A 22,056-nucleotide genomic window follows, 5' to 3' on the forward strand; every position below is an offset into this window, starting at 1 on the left:
AGATACAGCACATGTGCCTGTAACATCTGGATCGACCTCTATCCTTACTACAGAATTCTACCCCTAGTTGGCTGGTATTCAAAATCCTGATTTCAAAAAAAGATTTTAAAATGGCTGAAGAAGATAAAATCCTCAGGAAGGACAAAATGACAGTAAATAATTCATCTAAAAAACCTTCGAGGAAGAGTCATTATGGAGTCTTGTCCCTTAATTTGGCGTATTTATTTACATACTACCGTAGACAGAGGATTCCCTAGTTAAGTACTTCCGTGGTCCATCACTTCATCCCTCATATAAAGGACCCCACAGGGTCAGAACACCCCCTAAGACAAAGACGGTTATTAAGGGGTCTGACACAAAGCTGGTGTTCAATATCCAACTTTAAGTGTGTAACAGTTCATTCTGACATTTGAAAAGAGGGAAGGGTGCCTTTACAACTAGTTTTAATTTATTCACCCAGAAAGACCAACCCGCAAAAGGGCACAAATATTTCCCCTCCACAGATTATCGCTGAAACTCCCAGGCCCCGAGCTTCGGTCACATACCTGGTCTGCTAATTCTGTCAATTTTGTCCATGCTAGGGGACGGGAGCCGAAGTCGAGGACTGCTCTGATTGGAGTTGTCCGATCCCACGTCATTGAATGAGTCATCATGGGTCAGTAAGAGCTCTTTTACACACTTATGACAGATACTGTGTTGACAAGGGAGAATCAGCGGGTGGGTGAACAGCTCCTTGCATGCTGGGCAAATGAGCTCTCTTTCGATATTCTTAATCGTAACCTTGAGGAAAAGAAATCAGAATCAAAAGCTGTTAGTGGGTAAATATATTTTTTTAACTTTATTTTATTATGTTATGTTAATCACCATACATTACATCATTAGTTTTTGATGTAGTGTTCCATGATTCATCATTTGCGTGTAACACCTGGTGCTCCATTCAATACGTGCCCTCCTTAATACCCATCACCGGGCTAACCCATCCCCCACCCCCTCCCTCTAGAACACTCAGTGTGTTTCTCAGAGTCCATAGTCTCTCATGGTTAGTGGGTAAATATATTAATGTGCTTATACCTCTTGGATGAGTACGTGTGTAAATTTACCATGCCAAAAGGAATTAAGAAACAGTGTATAATCTGAAATTCCTTTCTGGCAATGAAATTCCCGTACCATCGCCCCCCACTCCAACACCCACAGCCTAGAACTGAACGGACACAAGACATGGAAAACACTGAAGTCGGAGAAAAATCAGCACAAGATATGAGGGGACCGTAATATTCCATCAATTATGAAATTATTCAAATCATCATGAATTCACTGATTTAGGACGTCTGAGAAATCCTAAAAGTAGATGACTTCAATAAAAGACATCACACTAAGAATGAGACCATGTTCCTCCTGAGCACACTAACTCTTACAGCCAGAAAAGGGCTGGCAAAAACTGGGTTAGCCAGCATGTTCGTGGAAGGCTCCTTGAAATCTATTTACAAGCTGAATCATCAGCAATTTTCTACATTAAAATGTGACCAATTTTCATATGCTGCAACTGTAACGTAGCTAAAATGCTTGAGGTTCTCTTGCTGCCTAGCAAAGTGGTTATCTTAAAAGCACTTGATGAATATTGAAAGGGTGGAGAGGACTAGAAAGCACCATTGTAAACGCTCTCAGTACTACAGGCTTGCATTATTTTTCATGAGAAACATTCAGTTTCTTATCACAACCAAAAAGGTTTGATGACCTCATACTCATTTTCCCATCCTTTCCATATGTAGTTTTTCCCCCCAAACTGCAGGTGCTATGAATCTATATTCAGCCTTCTTGTAGCTTTACGGTCCTCTTAACCTTGTACAATCATTTCAATTACTGGAGCTCCACAGAAAATTAGAACTGAATTAATTCACCTGTTTCAATTAAATAAAAATGTATGCTCTTCTATTCCCCCTACAGGGATGCTAAGTGCTTTAATAACCCCCGACAAAAGCACTACATCCAACTGGCTTTATCACTGTCCATGGTCTTTGATGTGTTTCTTGCTGCATCATTCAATAAATATTTCATAGAAGCCCACATCCTCTCAGGATTTTATTAAATTTGGAAGATCGCCACACTTCACAATTCAGGGCAAAGAAAATAGAATATTCACATCCCATCTCATTTCACAAAGAATTTGACACCTAATTCAAAGGAAAATACTGTTCCGAATGTCCAAAATAGATCCAAAGAAAAATATTGTTCTGAAGGTCCAAGATAGATTCCCATTTGATGGAAGGTTTGCTTCCCAGCGGAAGATCTCAAATTATTTCCATCTTTCTGGTACATAAAAAGGAGGACATAAGCTTTTTAAGCACGGCAGATATAAAGGAATTCTTACCCGAAAGAAAAATGAGTTTTCCTTTTAGAGCCACTGAGGGAAACAACCTGAATTAAGAGAAAGGTTGAAGTGGCGGCTCCCACAATTAAGCTGTCCCAAATCAATGGGGTTCGACGGGAAACTAACAAGTCGGAAAGAACTGCAGATCAGACCCTTTCAAACAAAAACACTTGTACCCCGACAGCTGCCAGGGCCAGCCCGCCTCCAGCGCGCGAGCTGGCGAAGCCGGGGAGGAGCCTCGCCCGGGCTGGGCCGCGCCCGCGGGGGTCCGAGAGGAGCCCGAGCGCCGGCCCCACAGCGCTCCGGCACAAAGGGACGGCCGGACACGCGCGGGGCACGCGCGCCCCGAGCCGCGACGGGCACCCGACTCCCCGAGGCGAATGAATTCTACAGCCCGGACCCCATGAAAGAGCCCCGCCCGGACTCCCCAAGGTGCTCAGGTGGGCGATCGCCGCACTCGATCGGCGCCCTCTCGCGGGCCCAGGTGACCCGGGGTCCAACCCTCCGAGGGGCAGAAAGGGGGCGCCCCGGATTGCGGAACCCGGGGCGCGGAAGGCGAAGAGGAAGCGGGGCCACCACACGTCCGCCCTCGCTTCTCGGGAGGAGAGGCTCCCTCCGGCTCAGGGAGGAGGAGAGAGAGAGAGAGCCGGGGGCGGGGGGGGGAGCCGCCATGGAAACGTGAGGCAGAGGCCCCTGTCGCCCACTCACCAGCGAGTCGGAACCATCCCCTTCCATGGTAGCCTTCTGCCAGGTGTCATCAACGGCAGGGTCCAAACAGGCAGACGGACGGCCAGGGCAGGGTCTAGTGGGCGGGTCCCTGCGGCGGCCGTGGGAGCCTGGGTTCGGAGCCGGAAGGCGAGCTGGTCAGCGGGACCCGGCCAGCGGACCGACGCGACGAGGAGCGGAGAGCCGAGCTGCGCTCCCTGCGACGGCCCCGGAATCCTGCCCCGCGGCCAGCTGCGGCGGCGGCTCCTGCGGACTGCGGCTGGGCGGGCGGCCGCGCGGAGACCCGGGCGCAGACGCCGTGGAGGGGCGGGGCCGGGGCGGGGCGGGGCGGCGCCGTCGCCCGGGCAACAGCGCCCACCGCACAAAGGGGGCGGGGCGGCAGCCGGCGGCCGGGCGGGGCGGCGGCGCGCGCCGGGGTCCGGGCTCTCGCCGCCGCCGCCGCCGCCTGGCTCCCGGCCGCTCGCCCCCTCCCGGGCGGCCGCCGCCGTCGCCGCCCGCCGCGGTGGGAAGCCTCGTTGGGGCGGAAGCGAGGGGGCAGGGGAGGTGGAGGGCGGTGCCGGGGCGGTGCCGGGGTGGAGCGGTGGGCGGGGCTGCGGCTGACTGCAGCTCTGGCGGCCGGCCCGGCGCGGCCCCTCTGCCCTTCAGTTTGCTTTCCCTGCGCTTTGGTGAAGCGCGGTGCGAGGCCTCGTCACCTCCAGGCCCCATTTCCTGACTCGAGACGGCCGGCGGGGGCGGGGGCGGGCCCGGGCCGCCTTCCCGGAGCCGTCGCACCGAGCGCTGCAGAGCCGCGCGCTCAGGGGAGGCGATGACCGCCGCGAGACGCCGCTCTCCCCACCCCTTCCCGGGCCGGGGGGTTCCCCTAGTGGGTCCCGATCTCCGCCCGGCTCTTCCTCCTTCTCTTCCAGCCCAGTTCGTCGGGTGAACTTCACATCCCCGACTGGTCGCCAACCACTCGTATTCGACTTCTGCTTCGACACCCCAGGGCGCGGCGCCGTCACACACGACACGTTCTCGCCAAATGGCGCGGGCTTGGGGTCCCGAGCCGGCGACGCGGGAGCGCCGCCCCCTCCCCAGCCCGGACAGCCGCCCTGCGGTGCCCCCTTGGGGACGGAGGGCGCGGGGCAAACGGGCGCCGCGGGTCCTGGGCTGCTCCCGCGACACCCGCGCACCCACGCGGCGCTTGGCCGGCTCAGGGACCGGCTGCGGCAGATCCCCCTGCCACGGCTCCCAAACGCCTTTCTCGTGTCTCGCTTCACCGCGAACCGAAAACAACCTGGGATGGTTGGAAGCCCTATTAGGGGATCAGGCCACTGCCTTCCGGGCTGGCTGACTCCATCCTTCCGTAGAGACAGAGAAAACGGGAGCTCTAAACAGCTGCGTGAAGGGACCCCAGCTGCAGCAGAGGAATCCCGTTCAGGTTGTGCAATTATGCGCACTTTTATTTTCCATCTGGGGGGACGTCTGTCGCTGTGAAAAGTTCCCACCGTCTTCCTGCAGCAGGGTCAGCAGTGGTAGCCTCTTCTCCAAGCCGGCGGTTAAATAATGGTGTAGCGGTGTGGACTTCAGAGCAGCAAGGGAGTAGCAATCGTCTTTAATGGCAAGCCCTCAGTTTACAGATGAGGTGGAGAGAGGGTGAGCGCGTGAGCGCCTTGCCGAGTAGTGACTGGACTATTCTGACCCGGATTAATGCCGGCTCTGCGGCCCCACGTGCTGGAGCTGAGGCTGCTTCCTTCCACAGGTTCTGAAACATCCTAATCTGGAGGGAAATGAGGAAGATAACAAATGCCTGCATAATTTGGTTACCTGTATCGCGTAGGGCACCATGTTCCCATAGAGTTTTTTTAAAAGACTCAGCCATGAAAAAGCATTATATATCAGTGTTTGTTTTTAATACTGGCCTGTGGGTGAAATTATCCCCCTCTGGCTGTAATCTCACATCAGCCCACCTGAATAGCGCTTTGGTCCAAAACTAACTAGTTAACTGAGTAAGAGAGATTAGAAGGTTTCATTAACATGAGCTAAAGATTAAACTCGTACAGACAATATTTGGCTGAAAATAAATTTGAAAGCCCTCCTTCCATTATGCAAATCAGACTTCAATGAGATAGCATTTTCCACCTGATTCTCAAGGTTCAAAAATTATCTTAACTCACTTGGCCAGAATGTGGGGAACTAGGCCCATTCAAGCTTTTTTGTGACACTGTAGCTTGGTACAGCTTATTGGAAGGGAATTTTTGTAAATCCTATCAATTTTAAATGCATATACCTTTGACCAAGCAATTCCACTTCTAAGAATTTTCCTACTTCAAGACTTGCATGGGGGCGCCTGGGTGGCTCAGTCGTTGAGCTGCTGCCTTTGGCTCGGGTCGTGGTCCCGGGGTCCTGGGATCGAGCCCTGCATCAAGCCCCGCTTCAGGCTCCCTGCTCAGTGGGAAGCCTGCTTCTCCCTCTCCCACTCCCCCTGCTTGTGTTCCTTCTCCCGCTGTCTCTCTGTCAAATAAATAAATAAAATCTTTTAAAAAAAAAGACTTGCATGTGTGCACAAAAACGTATACAAAGATCTTGTTGGGACCTTATTTATAGAAACTATCATCCATGATGTACAACAATAGCATGGACTACTGTGGAGCAGTTAAAATGAATGTACTAAAAAAAAAAAGTGAATGTACTGATGAGCAGGATTTCTAAAACATCTTGTTAAAGAAGTAAAAAGCCATTGGATTCTTTATGTTGCCACTTTGGCCAAAAAAAATGAGACAAGCGTAAAAGCTTATATAGGCAAATAAGTAAATAAAATAAGTCTCTGACATAAAAGCACAAAAAATAGCAACAAGATTGTAGAGAAGGGGATGGAATCAGGTGTGGAAGACACTTTTCACTCACATTGTATTGCACTGTTTGCACTTGATATGTGCATGTTTTACTTCTGGAAACTTTTTAATGCAATTTACATAATTAATCCATAAACGTTTTAATCCATATTCATTTAAACTATTAACCCATGAAGTTTTAAGAACAAAAGGGGGGAGGGCTGTATTGGTAGGAAGATTTAAAAAAAAAAAAAAGGTTTAGGTTTGTTTGTTTTTTTAATCTTCCTCTCTGCTTCCCCTGTACCTCTGATCAGCCTTCAAATTCTCCTGTTCCTTCTCAGATCCTATCCTTTCTCATCCTTACAGCTAATTGCCCTGCCCACCCTGAGCCTCCTTGGCTCCCTGTACCTGGATTACAGTAACAGCCTATCAATTGGGTATTTACAGATGACTTTCCATATGGGTATCGCTGTCCCTATAGCTCCATTTGTGACAGGGGCAGAGTAAGCTAAGGTCCTAGACTACAAGGAGCTTAGTGTGGGACTATAACAGGGAGGGCTATATGTGCATGTGAATGGATGTATTTGCATGTTGGCGTGTTGGGGGGGCAAGGGACAGGAGAGGTGGTGAACTTGCAATAATACAAAATGAGTCTAGTGCAGTACGGAGGGCCTGGAATGCCACGCTTCTTTTCTGTAGACTTCAGGAAGCTTCTGAAGGCTTTTAAGTGGGAATGACGTGAGCAATCTGTATTGTTGGGTTTTTTTCAATCATTATTTTCCCAATTTACATTGCACGTACTATCCCTTGGTACCTACCCCTTCCTAGTTTGGAGTATCCTAGCACCTCTGCTTCCAAGACTTTCTTTTAAAATACAGGTCAAGAGGGCGCCTGGGTGGCTCAGTTGGTTAAAAGACTGCCTTCGGCTCAGGTCATGATCCCGGAGTCCCGGGATCAAGTCCCACATCGGGCTCCCGGCTCAGCGGGGAGCCTGCTTCTCCCTCTGACCCTCTCCCTCTCATGCTGTTTCTCTCTCTCTCTCTCTCTCTCAAATAAATAAATTAAAAAAAATAAAAAATAAAATACAGGTCAAGAGGCACCTAGGTGGCTCAGTCATTAAGCGTCTGCCTTCGGCTCAGGTCATGGTCCCAGGATCCTGGGATCGAGCCCCGCATAGGGCTCCCTGCTCCACGGGGAGCCTGCTTCTCCCTCTCCCTCTCCCCCTGCTTGTGTTCCCTCTCTCGCTGTGTCTCTCTGTCAAATAAAATCTTAAAAAAAAAAAAAATATGGGTCAAGGTCCAACCCAAAGAAGCCTTACTCCACACCTATCACCGCCCCCAGCAAGTCCACAGACCTTCAGCACTCTTGCCTACATTATCTCATGCAGTGTTGCTTAATTGCTCTTCCATCACAGAGGCATGAGCGGTCTTCTCTAATTTCGTCAAGTCCAAAAGGTCAGGGAAGAATGTTGTCAATTTCCCCCTACTTCAACTGCCAACAACCACCACACCCCCAACACACACATACACACACACACACACACACACACACACAAACACTCTCTCTCTCTCTCTCTCTCTCTCTCTCTCTACCCCCCATTCAGGTTTGGTAAAGGAGCAGCTCAGTAAGTGTTCATTACCTGACATTTAAAATGTAAACCTGTTACCCTTTAGGCTATCCACTACTCACTAAACTGACCTGGTCTCTTTCCATACTGACTCCTAATACCCAGCAAGAGATTAAGTTCCTGGCAGAGTCAGCTCCTCAGAACCATGGCGCATATTGCAGTCTGTGCTGAGCGACACTATGACTCTTAATCTGTTTGGTCTGAAATCAAACAGCCAGGGTACCATTCTGTTAGTATGTCCTCAACAAGAAGTCGCAATGGTTGGTTAAGCGACAGACTGCCTTCGGCTCAGGTCATGATCCTGGAGTCCCGGGATCGAGTCCCACATCGATCGGGCTCCCTGCTCAGCGGGGAGTCTGCTTCTCCCTCTGACGCTCCTCTCTCTCGTGCTCTCTATCTCTCATTCTCTCTCTCTCTCTCTCAAATAAATAAATAAATAATAAAATCTTTAAAAAAAAAGTCGCAACGCGGGGATGTGGCCACATACTCCTACACGTTGCCCCCTGCTGGGGACCCTAGGCATTGGACAACCTGGGGACAAAATGAAGAGAGCCCTTGGACTTAGGGGAAACAAGGTAGCCGGTGAGGAAATAAATCACGGCGTTTCCCAGTAGATTGGCACATGCGCTGTCTACACTGCTGGGCATCAGCAGGTTACAGGTGAAGGACAATGAATGGCAGTTATCAGTTATTGACCCAAGCCTCTGAGAGGCCAAGCTTACCTGTCATAAAGTGTTTCTATGGGAACAACCTCAGGGGAGAGGAGTCCAGCGAGGCCGGAAGTTCAGATGTCCATTGCCTGGCCAAATCCTACTCATCTTTCAAGCTGCAGATCTAGAGCCTCCTTGGTCTCGTTTTCATTGATCAGCTCCCCTGACTCTTAGAGTCTTTCCACTCAGTTGAACACGATTACATACTCTCATTTCGTACATGAATGTTTGATGTCTTGTAAGCCTTATCTTCCCAGCCATTGAAGCTTCTGTTTGTTTGTTTAAGAGAAAATCCAATAGACATTTACTTACTAAATAGTAGCACCAGACCAGTTATTTGAAATCTGATGAGACGAACGCAGTACTGCTCTGGTAGACATTTTTCCATTAACTGGCAATGTGTACCGGCTGCATCACTGGTGGGCAAAGGGGTCCCTTGTCCAACTTGAGGGGAACCACATTGGCAATATTTAGAAGTTATCAGCAGGTCCCCTTTGACTACATGTTATTCCTACACTTGGGATTGCTAGGTTTAGCAAAAACACAGGGCAGCCAGATAAGTTTGAATTTCAGACACATAATTTTTTTAGTATAAGTATGCCCCATACCTACACCCCAATGTTTATAGCAGCAATGTCTACCATAGCCAAACTATGGAAAGAGCCTAGATGTCCACTGACAGATGAATGGATAAAGAAGATGTGGTATATATATACAATGGAATATTACTCAGCCATCAAAAAAAAAATGAAATCTTGCCAATTGCAATGATGTGGATGGAACTAGAGGGTATTATGCTAAGTGAAATAAGTCAATCAGAGAAAGACATGTAGCATATGGTTTCACTGATATGTGGAATTTAAGAAACAAAACAGGAGCATGGGGAAGGGAGGGAAAAATAAAAAAAGACAAAATCAGAGAGGGAGAGAAACCAAGAGAGACAATTAACCATAGGAAACAAACTGAGGGTTGCTGGAGGGGAGGCAGGTGGGGTGATGGACATTAAGGAGGGCACTTGATGGGATGAGCCCTGGGTGTTATATGCAACTGATGAATCACTAAACTCTCCCTCTGAAACTCATAATACACTCTATGTTAATTAATTGAATTTAAATAAAATTAAATTTAAAAAGTATACCCCATATATTGCAAGGGACCTACTTATAGTAAAACAATTATGTGTTGTTTATCTGAAATTCAAATGTAATTCTACATCCTGTATTTTATCCGGCAACTCCCTATGTCCTCTTGTTAATAATCACAGTTTGGATAGAGGTGTCTCAACACCCAACACTTGTCACAGCAGCTAGATGTAATAGCTTTCACGTATTGAGGACCTACTATGTGCCAATAACAGTATGAGGAACTTTGCATAAAATATTCATTTAATCCTAGCAATAACCCTGTGAGTAGGTATGATTCCCTTCAAAGGGGCCATGTGACAACGACAAAGGCTCTTCACCTCCACCCAGAGATTAAAATACCCTCAAGGTCACATGCCTAGATGCCAAAGAGCCTTGAGATTCAAACTTGGGTCTCCCTCCAGCATCCCGATTGCCCTGCCTGCCCACAGGTGACAATACAACATGCCATTTAGTTGCATAAAAAATATGATTTAAGCATTATTTGCCCAAGTAGTTTAAGATACTCCTTTTTCAAATTATCTTTTGTACAATATAGTAAAAAAAATCAGAGGAAAATTATATTTATGAAACTAGCTAGCTTCAAATGATATTGCTAAAGTCTACGTCCTCTGTGTGCCTTTCCTAACCCCCAACATGCACGCATTTCACCCAGTCCCAAGATACAAAAAATATATATATTTTAAAGAATACTTTGCAGTGGACCCAACCTTAGTATTATCACCCAGTTTAGATTTCAGTTGTGTGAGCAACTACCCGTTGAGCCCTGTGAAACAGATCATTTGGTGGTATTTTTGTTTTGGTCCCAGGAGATGTTTAAGACTTTCCATTTAGTCTAGATTCGAGGATCTTCTCAATCTAATTCTTTCAGAGTACAAGTATCTTCTTGCTTTACGGGAAATTTTGTGTTTGTGAAAGTTCTTGAACTTTTTATGCCTCAGAGATGTTCGAAGTTAAAAGTAATAATTCACCAGATTTTAAGAATCAATGCCTGTTTCTCTACCAAAGTTAAATGTAAGCTTTCCAAAGCCTCTTTTATTTCGCTCAAACTATTGCACTCCTTGGAGGTATCTGAACAGTAACTACTGAACTATGGGAAACAAGTACTTTCTGGCTATTTATACATAAATATAAGTATGTTAAATTGTCTAAATATAAAGAGGTATACTAAATTTAAATTCTTCTATGTTCCTCGTCATCAAATCTTCATTAGATTCCAGAGGAGGGTGTGATGGTGTGAAGGGAAAAGGTGACTGGAGGGCACCTGGGTGGCTCAGTTGGTTAAGGGACTGCCTTCGGCTCAGGTCGTGATCCTGGAGTCCTGGGATCGAGTCCCACATCGGGCTCCCTGCTCAGCAGGGAGTCTATTTCTCCCTCCGACCCTCTTCCCTCTCGTGCTCTCTGTCTCTCATTCTCTCTCAAATAAATAAATAAAATCTTAAAAAAAAAAAAAAGGTGACTGGAGATGAAAACAAAATTAATAAGCCAAATCCTTCTAGAGCCTCAAAGTTTGAAAACACTGCTTTGAGCAATCCTAGATATTGACCACAGATTTGGAAAGGTCTCTTTTAGTGCAAAGAAGTGAGCTACAAAAGAAACAAGAAACCAAAAATATCTTCGAGAAATGGCACAACTTTCCCTAATAGTGAAATATAAGGAAATCCATTTACGTTGAATTTTAAACCTCTTGAGAATTACCATAGGCATTAACTATACTTACAGGGTATTGTGTGATGAGCAGAAAGACCACAATGGTAGAGGTCCCCCATGGACTTTAAATATTAAAGTCATCATCACAACAGAGTAAAATAAGCTGATCAAGTAGGTTATCAAGTTCACCATGTGGGTTTTAGGTTACACTAAGATGAAAGGCTCACTCCCGGCATTCAGAGAACACACAATAAGCTAATTTAATTTGAAATAGACACACGAGAAGCTGCTGCACTGGGGAAGGCAGTTTTTGGAGGTGGGAGTAAAATTCCATTTTTTACTCTGTAAAACTTTCTGTAAAGTCTGGCTGTTTCCACACCAAGCACGTGTTAATGTCAAATTTTAAAGCTATCAGAGAAAAGTGAAAGAAACCAGGGTGATGTCCATCAACCCGTTGGTCTCGACCTCTAAGGAAAGAAAGGAAGGGAAGGGCAGAGGAGGAGAGAAGAGAGGACTGGAGGGGAGGGGGCAGGAAGATTATGGGCTTCTGCTCTCCTAATTTAACTCAGGGGGCTTGGCGTCCTTAGAGCTGTTTCGTATCATCCTTTACATTGTACAAACCTGAACTACAAAGTGGAACCTAACTTCTCAAAGGAAAATAAAGCGAGTCAGCCTCCAAGCTCTGCTACTCCCTGGCTAGTACCCAGAGAGGTATTCAGCTGTTCAACTCCTGTACAACCACAGGCACAGGGAGGTGTTTAAAAAGGGGTGGAGGCGGAGGTATGAGGAGAGTGGGCAGGGAGTAAGCTTGAGCGGAAATGGCTAGGAGGCTACTCCTCATCCCCCACCCCCACCCCATCAAAAAAGGAGGAACCAAGTTCCTACAGTGAGAGCCTGCTTTCCAACCTCAGAGATTTCAGAGGGACACCTGCCTCTCTAAGGTTGGAAGTCAGCTGAGAAAGCTCATGTCTTTGCTGCAAGTAGGTTGCTGAATCCTAGCGAAGAGGGTCTACCCAGCGAGTCAGCGACTGAGTGCCTGTTGAGTGAGGCAGAGAAATTCAGCGGATGATGCCAGGTCATTCTGGTTTTGTGGTTTCATTACAGTAAGCATATTGTGAACACATTGGTAATTCTGAGAGGTTTGCTTTTGGTTTTGTGTACCTGATTTTGTCGTAAGTTTTAAGGGTGCCCTACTTGCCCACTTAGTGTTTGTTGATCGGAAGTTCATCTGTCTGCTTACTAATCAGTCCCCTGAGGTGAACATGCAGATTCCTGGGTCCCACCCCAGAACTATTCTCGCTGAATTTCAACTTTTGCCTGTACTGAAGGAAACTCTTAGCCAACTAGTTCAATTCTGACTTACTTTGCAGACTGAGTGCCACGTGCCTGAACTCACCTCTCAGTCACCCCATTCCTGGCTCCATCGAGAGAGGTCCATTTATTTTGTAATCAACAAAAGGCATCCTCTTTCCTCCCCACCCCCATCCCACCCCCCAGAGTTCCTGGACAGCCAGGGTCCTGCTGTGCGCTTTAGAAGGCCAGGTTCTGACCCCCTGGCTGCAAGCCCCTTCCTCTGAGCCACCGCTTCCTTTTGGCCGCCTCCTTTCCTCGGGGTCGGTCCCCCGGAGGGTGGAGCGGGCTGTGGCACGCACCCCGGGCCCCGGGGGTGGCCAACCGGAAGCTGCGTGGGGCGACGAGGAGCTTGGGTGTGGTGGTCCGGGTGTCCCCACGCCTGTGCGATCGGCCCCTCCGGGTGCAGGCTGGAGCCCAGGGTCGGAAGAAAAGTGGAAAACGGGTCCTCCAAGTGTCCTTCTGGTCCCGGGGTGCAAATGGTAAGGGTGGCTCGAAGCACAGCCCCGATCTTCGAAATGCGAATAAGCATTCTATTTCTGCTGAGCGTACCCCGTGTTTGCTGAGCAGGAGGCTTAATTTCGGGAGGCGCACTGCTCGCCGGGGACACTTGAACCCGGGAGTGCATTAACCGGCTCCCCAGCCCCGGGAGCGCGGGACTGCCCGCCCCTGAAGCTAAAACCTAGCGGAGTTGGGGTTGGTGAGGTGTGAGCCTAACGTTTCAGATGCTCACACCAGGGCTGCAGAATCATCCTTCTGATGACCGCACGCACGAAGTCCTTTTGTCCCGCGCCAGCACTCTCTCGAAACTCCAGGTGCACCAGGCAAACGCAGACGCCGTTTCTCGCTTTCCCGCCCGCTGCGCACCCGGGCTGAGCGCGCCCGGGGCGGCCTTTGCATTTCCCGACACCTCCAGCCGGCAGACCCCTTAGGAGTCTCCCTGGGCAGTCTCTCGGACGCAGCGCGGAGGCCGGCCTCCCGCCAGGCTTTCTGCCTGCCTAGGCGCGGCGCCACCCGGGCCGGCCGAGGGCGTGGTCACGAGGCGCCACCGACCGCGCCAGCCGCGGTTTCGAACCCGCTCCCGGGCAGGTGCCGGGCTGAAATCCGGCTCCTTGGCATCCCCCCACTCCCCTCCAAAGGCAGGCTGCTGGCAATGTTCTCGGCCTCGGGCAGTGGCTAGGGACCTGGAAGGAGGGCTGAAAACGCCAAGGCCACGCCACCTGGGGTTCTGTCCCTATTTACCCGCTATACGGTCGCCCTGCGCGCTGAACCCGACCCCGCCCTCCCGACTACTCACCCGCTAGTCCGAGCCCCTCTCCCCGCTTCGCGCCTGGACGCTCGAGGTCACCCCCTCGAAGTCACTAGGCGTGGGCAGCCCTGGGGGCGTCGCGGAGTACCCCGCACGGCCAACGCCCCGCCCTCCTGTCCATCCCCGGGAGCTGAGCTCTCGTCCCTCGCCCTCCCGGGAGCCCCCCGCAGTCGCCCAGCTGGCCAAGTCCCCTTGGCTCATTTCAGAGATGCCGCGCGATAAAGAAAAGGCGGCTACTTTGCATTCTGCAGCTGCTGGGACGCCCTGGCTGGGAGCGCGGACCCGGGGCTCGGGTCCCCGCCTTCCGCGGGCGCTGGAAAGGGACCGGGACGCCCACAGCGACAAGCCAGGTAGCGCCCGGGGTCGGGGCCCAGGCCGCGACGCCGCGCGCCCCAGCACTTACCTTGCCTCTGGCCAGCAATTCCATGATGTAGCCAAACTCACTTATCTCCTCCGACTCAGACATGGTTACGAACCTTCACCAACTCTGGAGGAGCCAGGCGGGGGCATCTAATGCGTTCCTTTTTTTTTTTCTTTTCTTTTCTTTTTTCTTCCCCCTCCCCTCTCTCTGCTTTATTCTGAGTTTTGCCAAGCGCCCTCCCGTAGGCAGTTAACGAGGAAAAGTGAGCAAGCTGCGGGGGGAGGCCAGAGCGCGGCTGGGGGCGATGGAGGCCATAGAGCGCTCGCGGGCAGCGACGTCCGGCGTCTCGGGCTCCGGGTGCGGCGCTCCGGCCAGGGCTGGGTATCGGAACAAACCAGGGCGGCGGCGGCCGTGGCGGTGAAATGCACACCAGGCGGAGCCCGCCGCCCAGGCCCCGCCTCCTCGGGGGTCGCGGCCCGCGCGCCTCCCGCCCGGGGTCGGGCGGCTGCAGAGACAAACAGCGACACAAAAGCGGGTCCGCTCCCGGCGTGGCGCTGTCCCAGCCCGGACACACCAACCCCCCTGACCCCCCAGGGAGGGTTAAAGCGGTCCCTCCGCCGATACCGGGGGAGGTGGCCGTCCGGAGCTCCCGCAGCGAGGACCGCGAAAAACCCCCATCCCACTGTCTGGAGGTGCGAGGCCAGGGAGACTGAATGCAGAGGCAACAACAAAGGATCTGGCTGCAGGCGCCGGAAAAAAAAAAAAAATTTATGCGAGGGCCCAGGAAATGGCAACGCCGCATCTCAAGTCAACCTTCCTGAAATCCAATAGGTAACAAAGCCCAAGCCCCGCGCTTCTGAGATGAGAACAAACACAAGGATTGTATTTTTAACACTCTTAAGTGTGTAAGAGCGATTGTATCTCTATCCTCCTGATACTCGACTTTCCCTTAATTAAAGGAAAAAGCACCGTTTCTGCCAGCAAGGTTCCTGCCCAAACACTGTCACCCTTCGTGACGACTAACACTTTTCCAACTAACTCGTTTCATTAATTGAGTTACACATTCAGGGCATGTCTCTCACATTTTCTACTTCTTTTTAAAATAGCAGCTCCCCTAGGAGGCTGCAGCTGAAATGGCCCTTCCGTCTAATCCGTGCTTCATTCATACCTGACAACTTCGCTTCCCTTGGAAAAAAAAACTTGGCTTGGGAAGTCTCCCCTGGTCTATTACTCCGCCGCCGTCGGTTGTCTCTTACCTTCCTTGAAAAGGAGGAAAGTGATAACGGCTTGAGTTTTTCCCCAAAAAACAAACAAAATCTGAGGGCCATCATTGGATTAGACTCGAATAGATTTAGGACAAGAGCAAAGCCACTTACCTTCAGCGAGTGGGCAGAGTCAGGCTCTGGGCTCAGCATCCGAGGGGTAGGGTGGTGTATGGAAATGACACACAGCAGTTTGGGAGGCTTGATAAGTAAGACACAGGGGCTTTTCCTCTTTTGCCTTTTCCGTGGGTCATTTTTCGAATTTCTCCCCTCTGGCCCAGAAAGCTATATAACAAGTTCTTGCTTTTTTTCCCCCCAGTGTACCTCTCCTTAAAGCTCCAATAATGTTGCTCCTTGACTATTCATCTACCAGAACTTTGCTACTTCTTCAATGTGTTACACTCCTCTATGAGCTGATGCTGATAGCCTCAGAGCAAAGTAGCAAAAGATAAGGAGCCGGGTATTCCTAGTTGGGGCTCAGTAGGAGATAAGACACAATCATAACACTTCTTGCTTGGAAGCTTCTTGTCCTTTTCAAGTTCTGTAGAAACTCCTGTGTGGTCATTGCTTCTATAAGAAAACTAGGAGCACTGAGAGTTGAAATAAGGCCAGGAGCATTTATGAATGGATTCCTTCCTAATATTAGCAATACCCTACAGATTACCAGGAAGAAATACTGCTCTCAAAGTGAAAGTTCTTCATGCCCAGAATGGATTCTGGCACTTCGTAAAAACCAGTGTTAGAAGTGAACAACTAGGGGCACCTGGGTGGTTCAGTCAGTTACAAAGTGTCTGCCTTCGGCTCAGATCATGATCCCAGGGTCCTGGGATCGAGCCCCACATCAGGCACCCTGCTCCGTGGGAAGTCTGCTTCTCCCTCTCCCACTCCCCCTGCTTGTGTTCCCTCTCTCGCTGTGTCTCTCTCTGTCAAATAAATAAATAAAATCTTAAAAAAAAAATTTAGGAAAAAAAAGTGAACAACTAATCTTAATGTCTGCATTTCGAGCAAGGGACAAAGAGGGCATACAAGCCAAGGTGTTTCCTCTTAAAAAGGTTTCCCTCACACCCCATCCAATGACTTCCACATACCCCTTGTGAGAACTGGGTCATATGTCCACCCCTGGCTTCAAGGAAGGCTGGGAAGGTGATCATTTCACTCTGGGAACATCGCCAGGCTGAATAGTCAAGGACTTGTTAGTAAAGAAGAAACAGATACTGGGTAGGAAACTGGTAGCTTCTGCTATCCCTTGGGTAAGTCCATTCAACTTTCTGAGGTTCGGTTTTCTCTTCTGTAAAATGACTGGTTTTGAACTAACTGGTCTCTAACCCTTCCCGCTCTTAATGCTAAGATCTCTGATCTAAGGCTCCCTTTGCCATCTGGTAGCACCAGCAGTTGCTATTATAAAAGGTCTGTCCAGGGCGCCTGGGTGGCTCAGTTGGTTAAGCGACTGCCTTCGGCTCAGGTCATGATCCTGGAGTCCCGGGATCGAGTCCCACATCGGGCTCCCTGCTCAGCAGGGTGTCTGCTTCTCCCTCTGACCCTCTTCCCTCTCGTGCTCTCTCTCTCTCTATCTCATTCAGTTAATGAGATAGAGAGCTCTCTCTCATCTCATTTAAATAAAATCTTTAAAAAAAAAAAAAAAAAGAAGGTCTGTCCACCTGATCACTTGCTACTAGGAGATACTTCAGGGAACATATCCCTCTCGGTTACCTGGATTCCTACCCAAGACCAGGACCAGGGTTGGGGGCAAGGATCTTAGAATCACCTGCTGCAGTGGCAAGAGTGGACTCGCCCCTGAGAATTCAGAAGTTACAACCTCAGCTGGGTCCTAGCATTTACTCAGATGCCTGGTGGCATTTACCACTCTTGATTGTTGTCTGCGTGTGAGGCACTGTGGAGCATTAAAGACCTTTCAAAGTTGCCAGGCATACCAAATGAAGACCACGCTGAAATCGCCCCTGAAATTCTATGCGTGGACTTCAAAGACACAGGGACAGGCAGCCCATCAACACAAGCTGATTTATCATTTACTTTCTAAGAACAAATGAAGATTAATATCATACACCCTGATATCAATTAAGCTTCTTTCCCCAAAGGAACTAAAATTAAGAAAAAGCTTAATTCACAGTTCTCAAATATAATGAAACTCACAGACATATGCTGCTTCACAGGGAAATTCCCTACCTGAGGGAAAGATATTTGGGGCGACTGGGTGGCTCAGTCGTTAAGCATCTGCCTTTGGCTCAGGTCATGATCCCAGGGTCCTGGGATCAAGCCCCTCATTGGGCTCCCTGCTCAGCGGGAAGCCTGCTTCTCCCTCTCCCTCTGCCTGCTGCTTCCCCTGCTTGTGCTCTCTCTCTCTCAATTGAATAAATAAAATCTTAAAAAAAAAGTTTTTATTTATTTCAGTAACTGCTATACCCCGCATGGGGCTCGAACCCACAACACTGAGATCAAGAGTTGCACACTCTTTGAACTGAGTCAGCTGGGTGCCCCAATAAACCCTCACATTTACTTTGAAGGTTTTTATTTCAAAAGTGCAAGCATAAAATCTGGCTTTCAGACATGAATGCATCCTAGCACCTGTACCCAGAAAGGTCATTTTAAAAAACCCAGTTCTTTTTTTCTTTTTAAATAGCTTTGTTGAGGTATGATTTGCATTCCATAAAATGCACCAATTGTAAGTGGAGAGTTTAGGGTTTTTTAAAATTAAATTATGGAGTTGTGCAATCATCTCATAATCCAGTTTTAGTTAAAGATTTATTTATTTATTTATTTATTTATTTATTTATTTATTTATTTGACAGAGAGAGCAAGCGTGCGTGCACAAGCAGGGGGAGTGGCAGAGGGAGAGGGAGAAGCAGGCTCCCCGCAGAGCAGGGAGCCCATTGCAGGGCTCCATCCCAGGGTCCGGGGATCATAACCTGAGTGGAAGGTAGACGCTTAACTGACTGAGCCACCCAGGTGTCCAATCCAGTTTTAAACCATTGGAGTGTCTCTCCATTTATTGAGATTGTTTTTAACTTCTCCTAGCCATGCTGTATAGTTTTATTTTTTTTTAAGATTTTATTTATTTATTTAATTGACAGAGAGAGAGAAAGCGTGAGAGGGAACACAAGCAGGGGAAGTGGCAGAGGGAGAAGCAGGCTTCCCGCCAAGCAGGGAGCCCAGTGCGGGGCTCGATCCCAGGACCCTGGGATCATGACCTGAGCCGAAGGCAGTCGCTTAACCAACTGAGCCACCCAGGCGCCCCATGCTGTATAGTTTTTGGTGCTGGATATATTGCACTCCTTTTGCTACATGTATTGCAGAATATTTTGTTATTGTGAATGAAACTGATTTCTTAATTTCATTTTTGAGCTGTTCATTGCTTGCATATAGAAATACAACTAATGATTGCATAATTAATTTGTATCTTGTGATGTTTTAAAACTCATTTATTAATTCCTGTAAGTTTTATTTGTAGATTCCTTATCATATTATCTGTAATTAAGCAAGTTTTACTATGCCCTTTCCAGTCTTTATTTTTCTTGCCTTATTACTTTGGTTAGCACCTTCACTACAATATCAAATAAGCACGACAACAGTGGATATCCTTGCCTTATTCCCAATCATATGAGAGAAGTTTTCAGTCTTTAACCATTAAGTATTGATTTAGCTATATTCCATAAATTTTGATGAATTGTTTTTGTTGTCATTCAGTAAGAAATATGTTTTTAACTTAAATTTTGTTAGTTAGCATATAGTGCAATATTGGTTTCTGACGTAGAATTCAGTGATTCATCACTTACATACAACAAACACCCAATGCTCATCATAACAAGTGCCCTCTTTAATACCCATCCCCCATCCCGCCCATCTACCACCCACCACCCTCCATTGACCCTGTTTGTTCTCTGTCATTAAAAGTCACTTATGGCTTATTTCCCTCTCTCCTTTTTTTCTTTTGCCCTTTAGAAATGTTTCCTAAATTACGCTTAGCATTTCTTCACAAGGGTTCATGGGTTATTTAGAAATATGTTGCTTAATTTCCAAATAATTCCAAATTTCTAAATATTTTAGAATTCCCATATTTCTGTGTTGATTTCTAATCTAACTCTGTTTTGAAAAATCATGCCTTAAATGGTTTCAGGGTTTTTATTTTATTTTATTTTATTTTATTAGATTTTTTTTATTATTATTCATTTGAGACAGAGAGATATATATAGAGAGAGAGCATGAGCGGGGGAGGTGCAGGGGCAGAGGGAGAAGCAGGCTCTCCGCTGAGCAGGGAGCCAGATGTGGGACTCGATCCCAGGACTCTGGGATCACAACCTGAGCAGAAGGCAGAGGCTTAACCATCTGAGCCACCCAGGCAGCCCTCAGTGTTTTTATTTTAAAGATTATTTATTCTGGAGGGGGGCAAAGTGAGACAAGCAGACTCCAGCTGAGCGAGGAGTCTGACACAGGACCCCGAGATCATAACCTGAGCTAAAACCAAGAGTTGGACACTCAACTGACAGAGCCACCCAGGTGCCCCTGATTTTGGTGTTTTTAAAATATATTGAGGCTTTATGTGACATGGGAGTTGGCACATTTTTTCTTAATGGGTGAGATATCAATTAAACATTTTACACTTGCAGCCATATGGTCTTTTTTGACTACTTACCACTGCAGTTACAGGATGCAAGCTACCATCAACAATAAGTAAACAAGTGGATAAGGTCATGTTCCAACAAACATTTATTTACAAAAACAAGCAGCTGAATAACCACATGAAAAGATGTTCAACAACATCAGTCAATGGAGAAATACAAATCAAAACTGCAATGGATTCCACTTCATATACCTATTAGGAGGGCTGTAATTAAAACAAACAAAAATGAGGGCGCCTGGGTGGCTCAGATGGTTAAGCATCTGCCTTCGGCTCAGGTCATGATCCCGGGATCCTGGGATCGAGTCCCTCATCGGGCTCCCTGCTCCTTGGGAGCCTGCTTCTCCCTCTGCTTCTCTCTCTCTCTCTCCCTCTGTCTCTCATGAATAAATAAATAAAAACCTTTAAAAATAAATAAATAAAATTATTTTAAAAAAATGGAAAGTAAGTGCCAGTGATGATTTGGAGAAACTGGAACCCATGGCTAGTGGAAATGTGAAATGGTGGAACCACTGTGGGAAACAGTTTAGTGGTCCCTCCAAAAGCTAAACATTAAATTATCATGCAACCCAGCAATCCCACTTCTCGGTGTATACCCCAAAGCATTGAAAACAAGGACTCAAACAGATGCTTAAGAAACAAACAAACAAAAACAAAACCCAGATACTTATTCACAAATGTTCACTGGTGCATTTTTTTTTACAATAATCAAACATAAAAACAACCCAAGTGTTGATCATAGATGAATGGTAAACAATGTATATGTTTACATATATACCACATATATATACATATAATGGTATATACATATAATGGAATATTACTTGGCTATAAAGTGGAATGAACTTCTGATAAATGCTACAATATGGATGGACCTTGAAAACATTATGCCAAGTGAAATAAGCCAGACACAGAGGCACAAATATTGTATGATTTCACATATATGAGATATCTAGAATAGGCCAACTCATAGGGATACAAAGTTGATTAGAGGGGCTGGAAGGAATGGGGAATGAGGAGTTACTCTTTAATGGGGACAGAGTTTATGTTGGGGATGATGAAAAAGTTTTGAGTGTGGTTAATGGTGATGGTTGCTCATTATGAATGTAATTGATGCCATTGAATTGTACACTTAAAAATGGTTTTGAAAATTTAGGTGGCTGGCCCTGGGGCTGTAGCTTATTGACCCCCGCCTAGAATATCATCTATTTGAGGTAACATTCCACATGTGCTTCCAAAGAACATGTGTTCTGCGGTTGGTAGAATGTTCCACGAATCAGTTAGGTAAAGTTGGTTTCTTCTGTCTTTGTTCTCCTGTTTCTCCTTCCCTGTCTTCTTTTGTGTGAAATACTTTTTCGTATACCTGTCCCATTCTTCTGCTGATTTTTAAACATTTTTATTTCTTCATAGTTACTGTAGGAGTTTAGTATAAATATTAACTGATCACAGGGCACCTGAGTGGCTCAGTCAGTTAGGCATCTGACTGTTGGTTTCGGCTCACTCATGATCTCACGTTCGTGGGATCAGGCCAGCGACTGGCTCCACACTCAGTGGGGAGTCTGCTTGGGATTCTCTCTCTCCCTCTGCCCCTCCCCCCTTTCTCTTTCTCTATCAAATAAATAAATAAATATTTTATTTTTATTTTTTATTTAAAGATTTTATTTATTTATTTGAGAGAGAGAGGCAATGAGATATAGAAAGCATGAGAGGGAAGAGGGTCAGAGGGAGAAGCAGACTCCCTGCTGAGCAGGAAGCCCGATGCGGGACTCGATCCCGGGACTCCAGGATCATGACCTGAGCCGAAGGCAGTCACTTAACCAACTGAGCCACCCAGGTGCCCCAATAAATAAATATTTTAAAAAAATATTAACTGATCACAATCTACACTAGGTTAATACTGACTTAAATTCTGGTAAAACATAGCAACTTTACAATGCAGTTATAATGCTCCTCCCTTCATTATCTATTACATCACATCTATATATGCTATAAACCCAACAGTACAGTGTTACAAGTATCGCTTTAGGGCGCCTGGGTGGCTCAGTTGGTTAAGCGACTGCCTTCGGCTCAGGTCATGATCCTGGAGTCCCGGGATCGAGTCCCGCATC

At 47.6% G+C, this 22,056-nt stretch overlaps 1 protein-coding gene across 1 annotated transcript in view; it reads right to left on the bottom strand.

The window, feature by feature from the left end:
• TRIM36 (tripartite motif containing 36) overlaps window positions 1-3,392 on the bottom strand; it is a 33,695-nt gene extending 30,303 nt beyond the window's left edge. Inside the window, exons 1-2 of the mRNA XM_027606470.2 lie at window positions 3,077-3,392; window positions 546-780 (exon numbers count right to left, since the gene is read on the bottom strand). Of these exons, the coding sequence (XP_027462271.2) occupies window positions 546-780; window positions 3,077-3,103 (262 nt within the window). The 5' untranslated portion in view covers window positions 3,104-3,392. The remainder of the gene's footprint in view (window positions 1-545; window positions 781-3,076) is intronic.
• Window positions 3,393-22,056: the final 18,664 nt, after the last annotated feature.

This window comes from Zalophus californianus, chromosome 5 (genome assembly GCF_009762305.2).
Source record: "Zalophus californianus isolate mZalCal1 chromosome 5, mZalCal1.pri.v2, whole genome shotgun sequence".
Classification (NCBI taxonomy): domain Eukaryota; kingdom Metazoa; phylum Chordata; class Mammalia; order Carnivora; family Otariidae; genus Zalophus; species Zalophus californianus.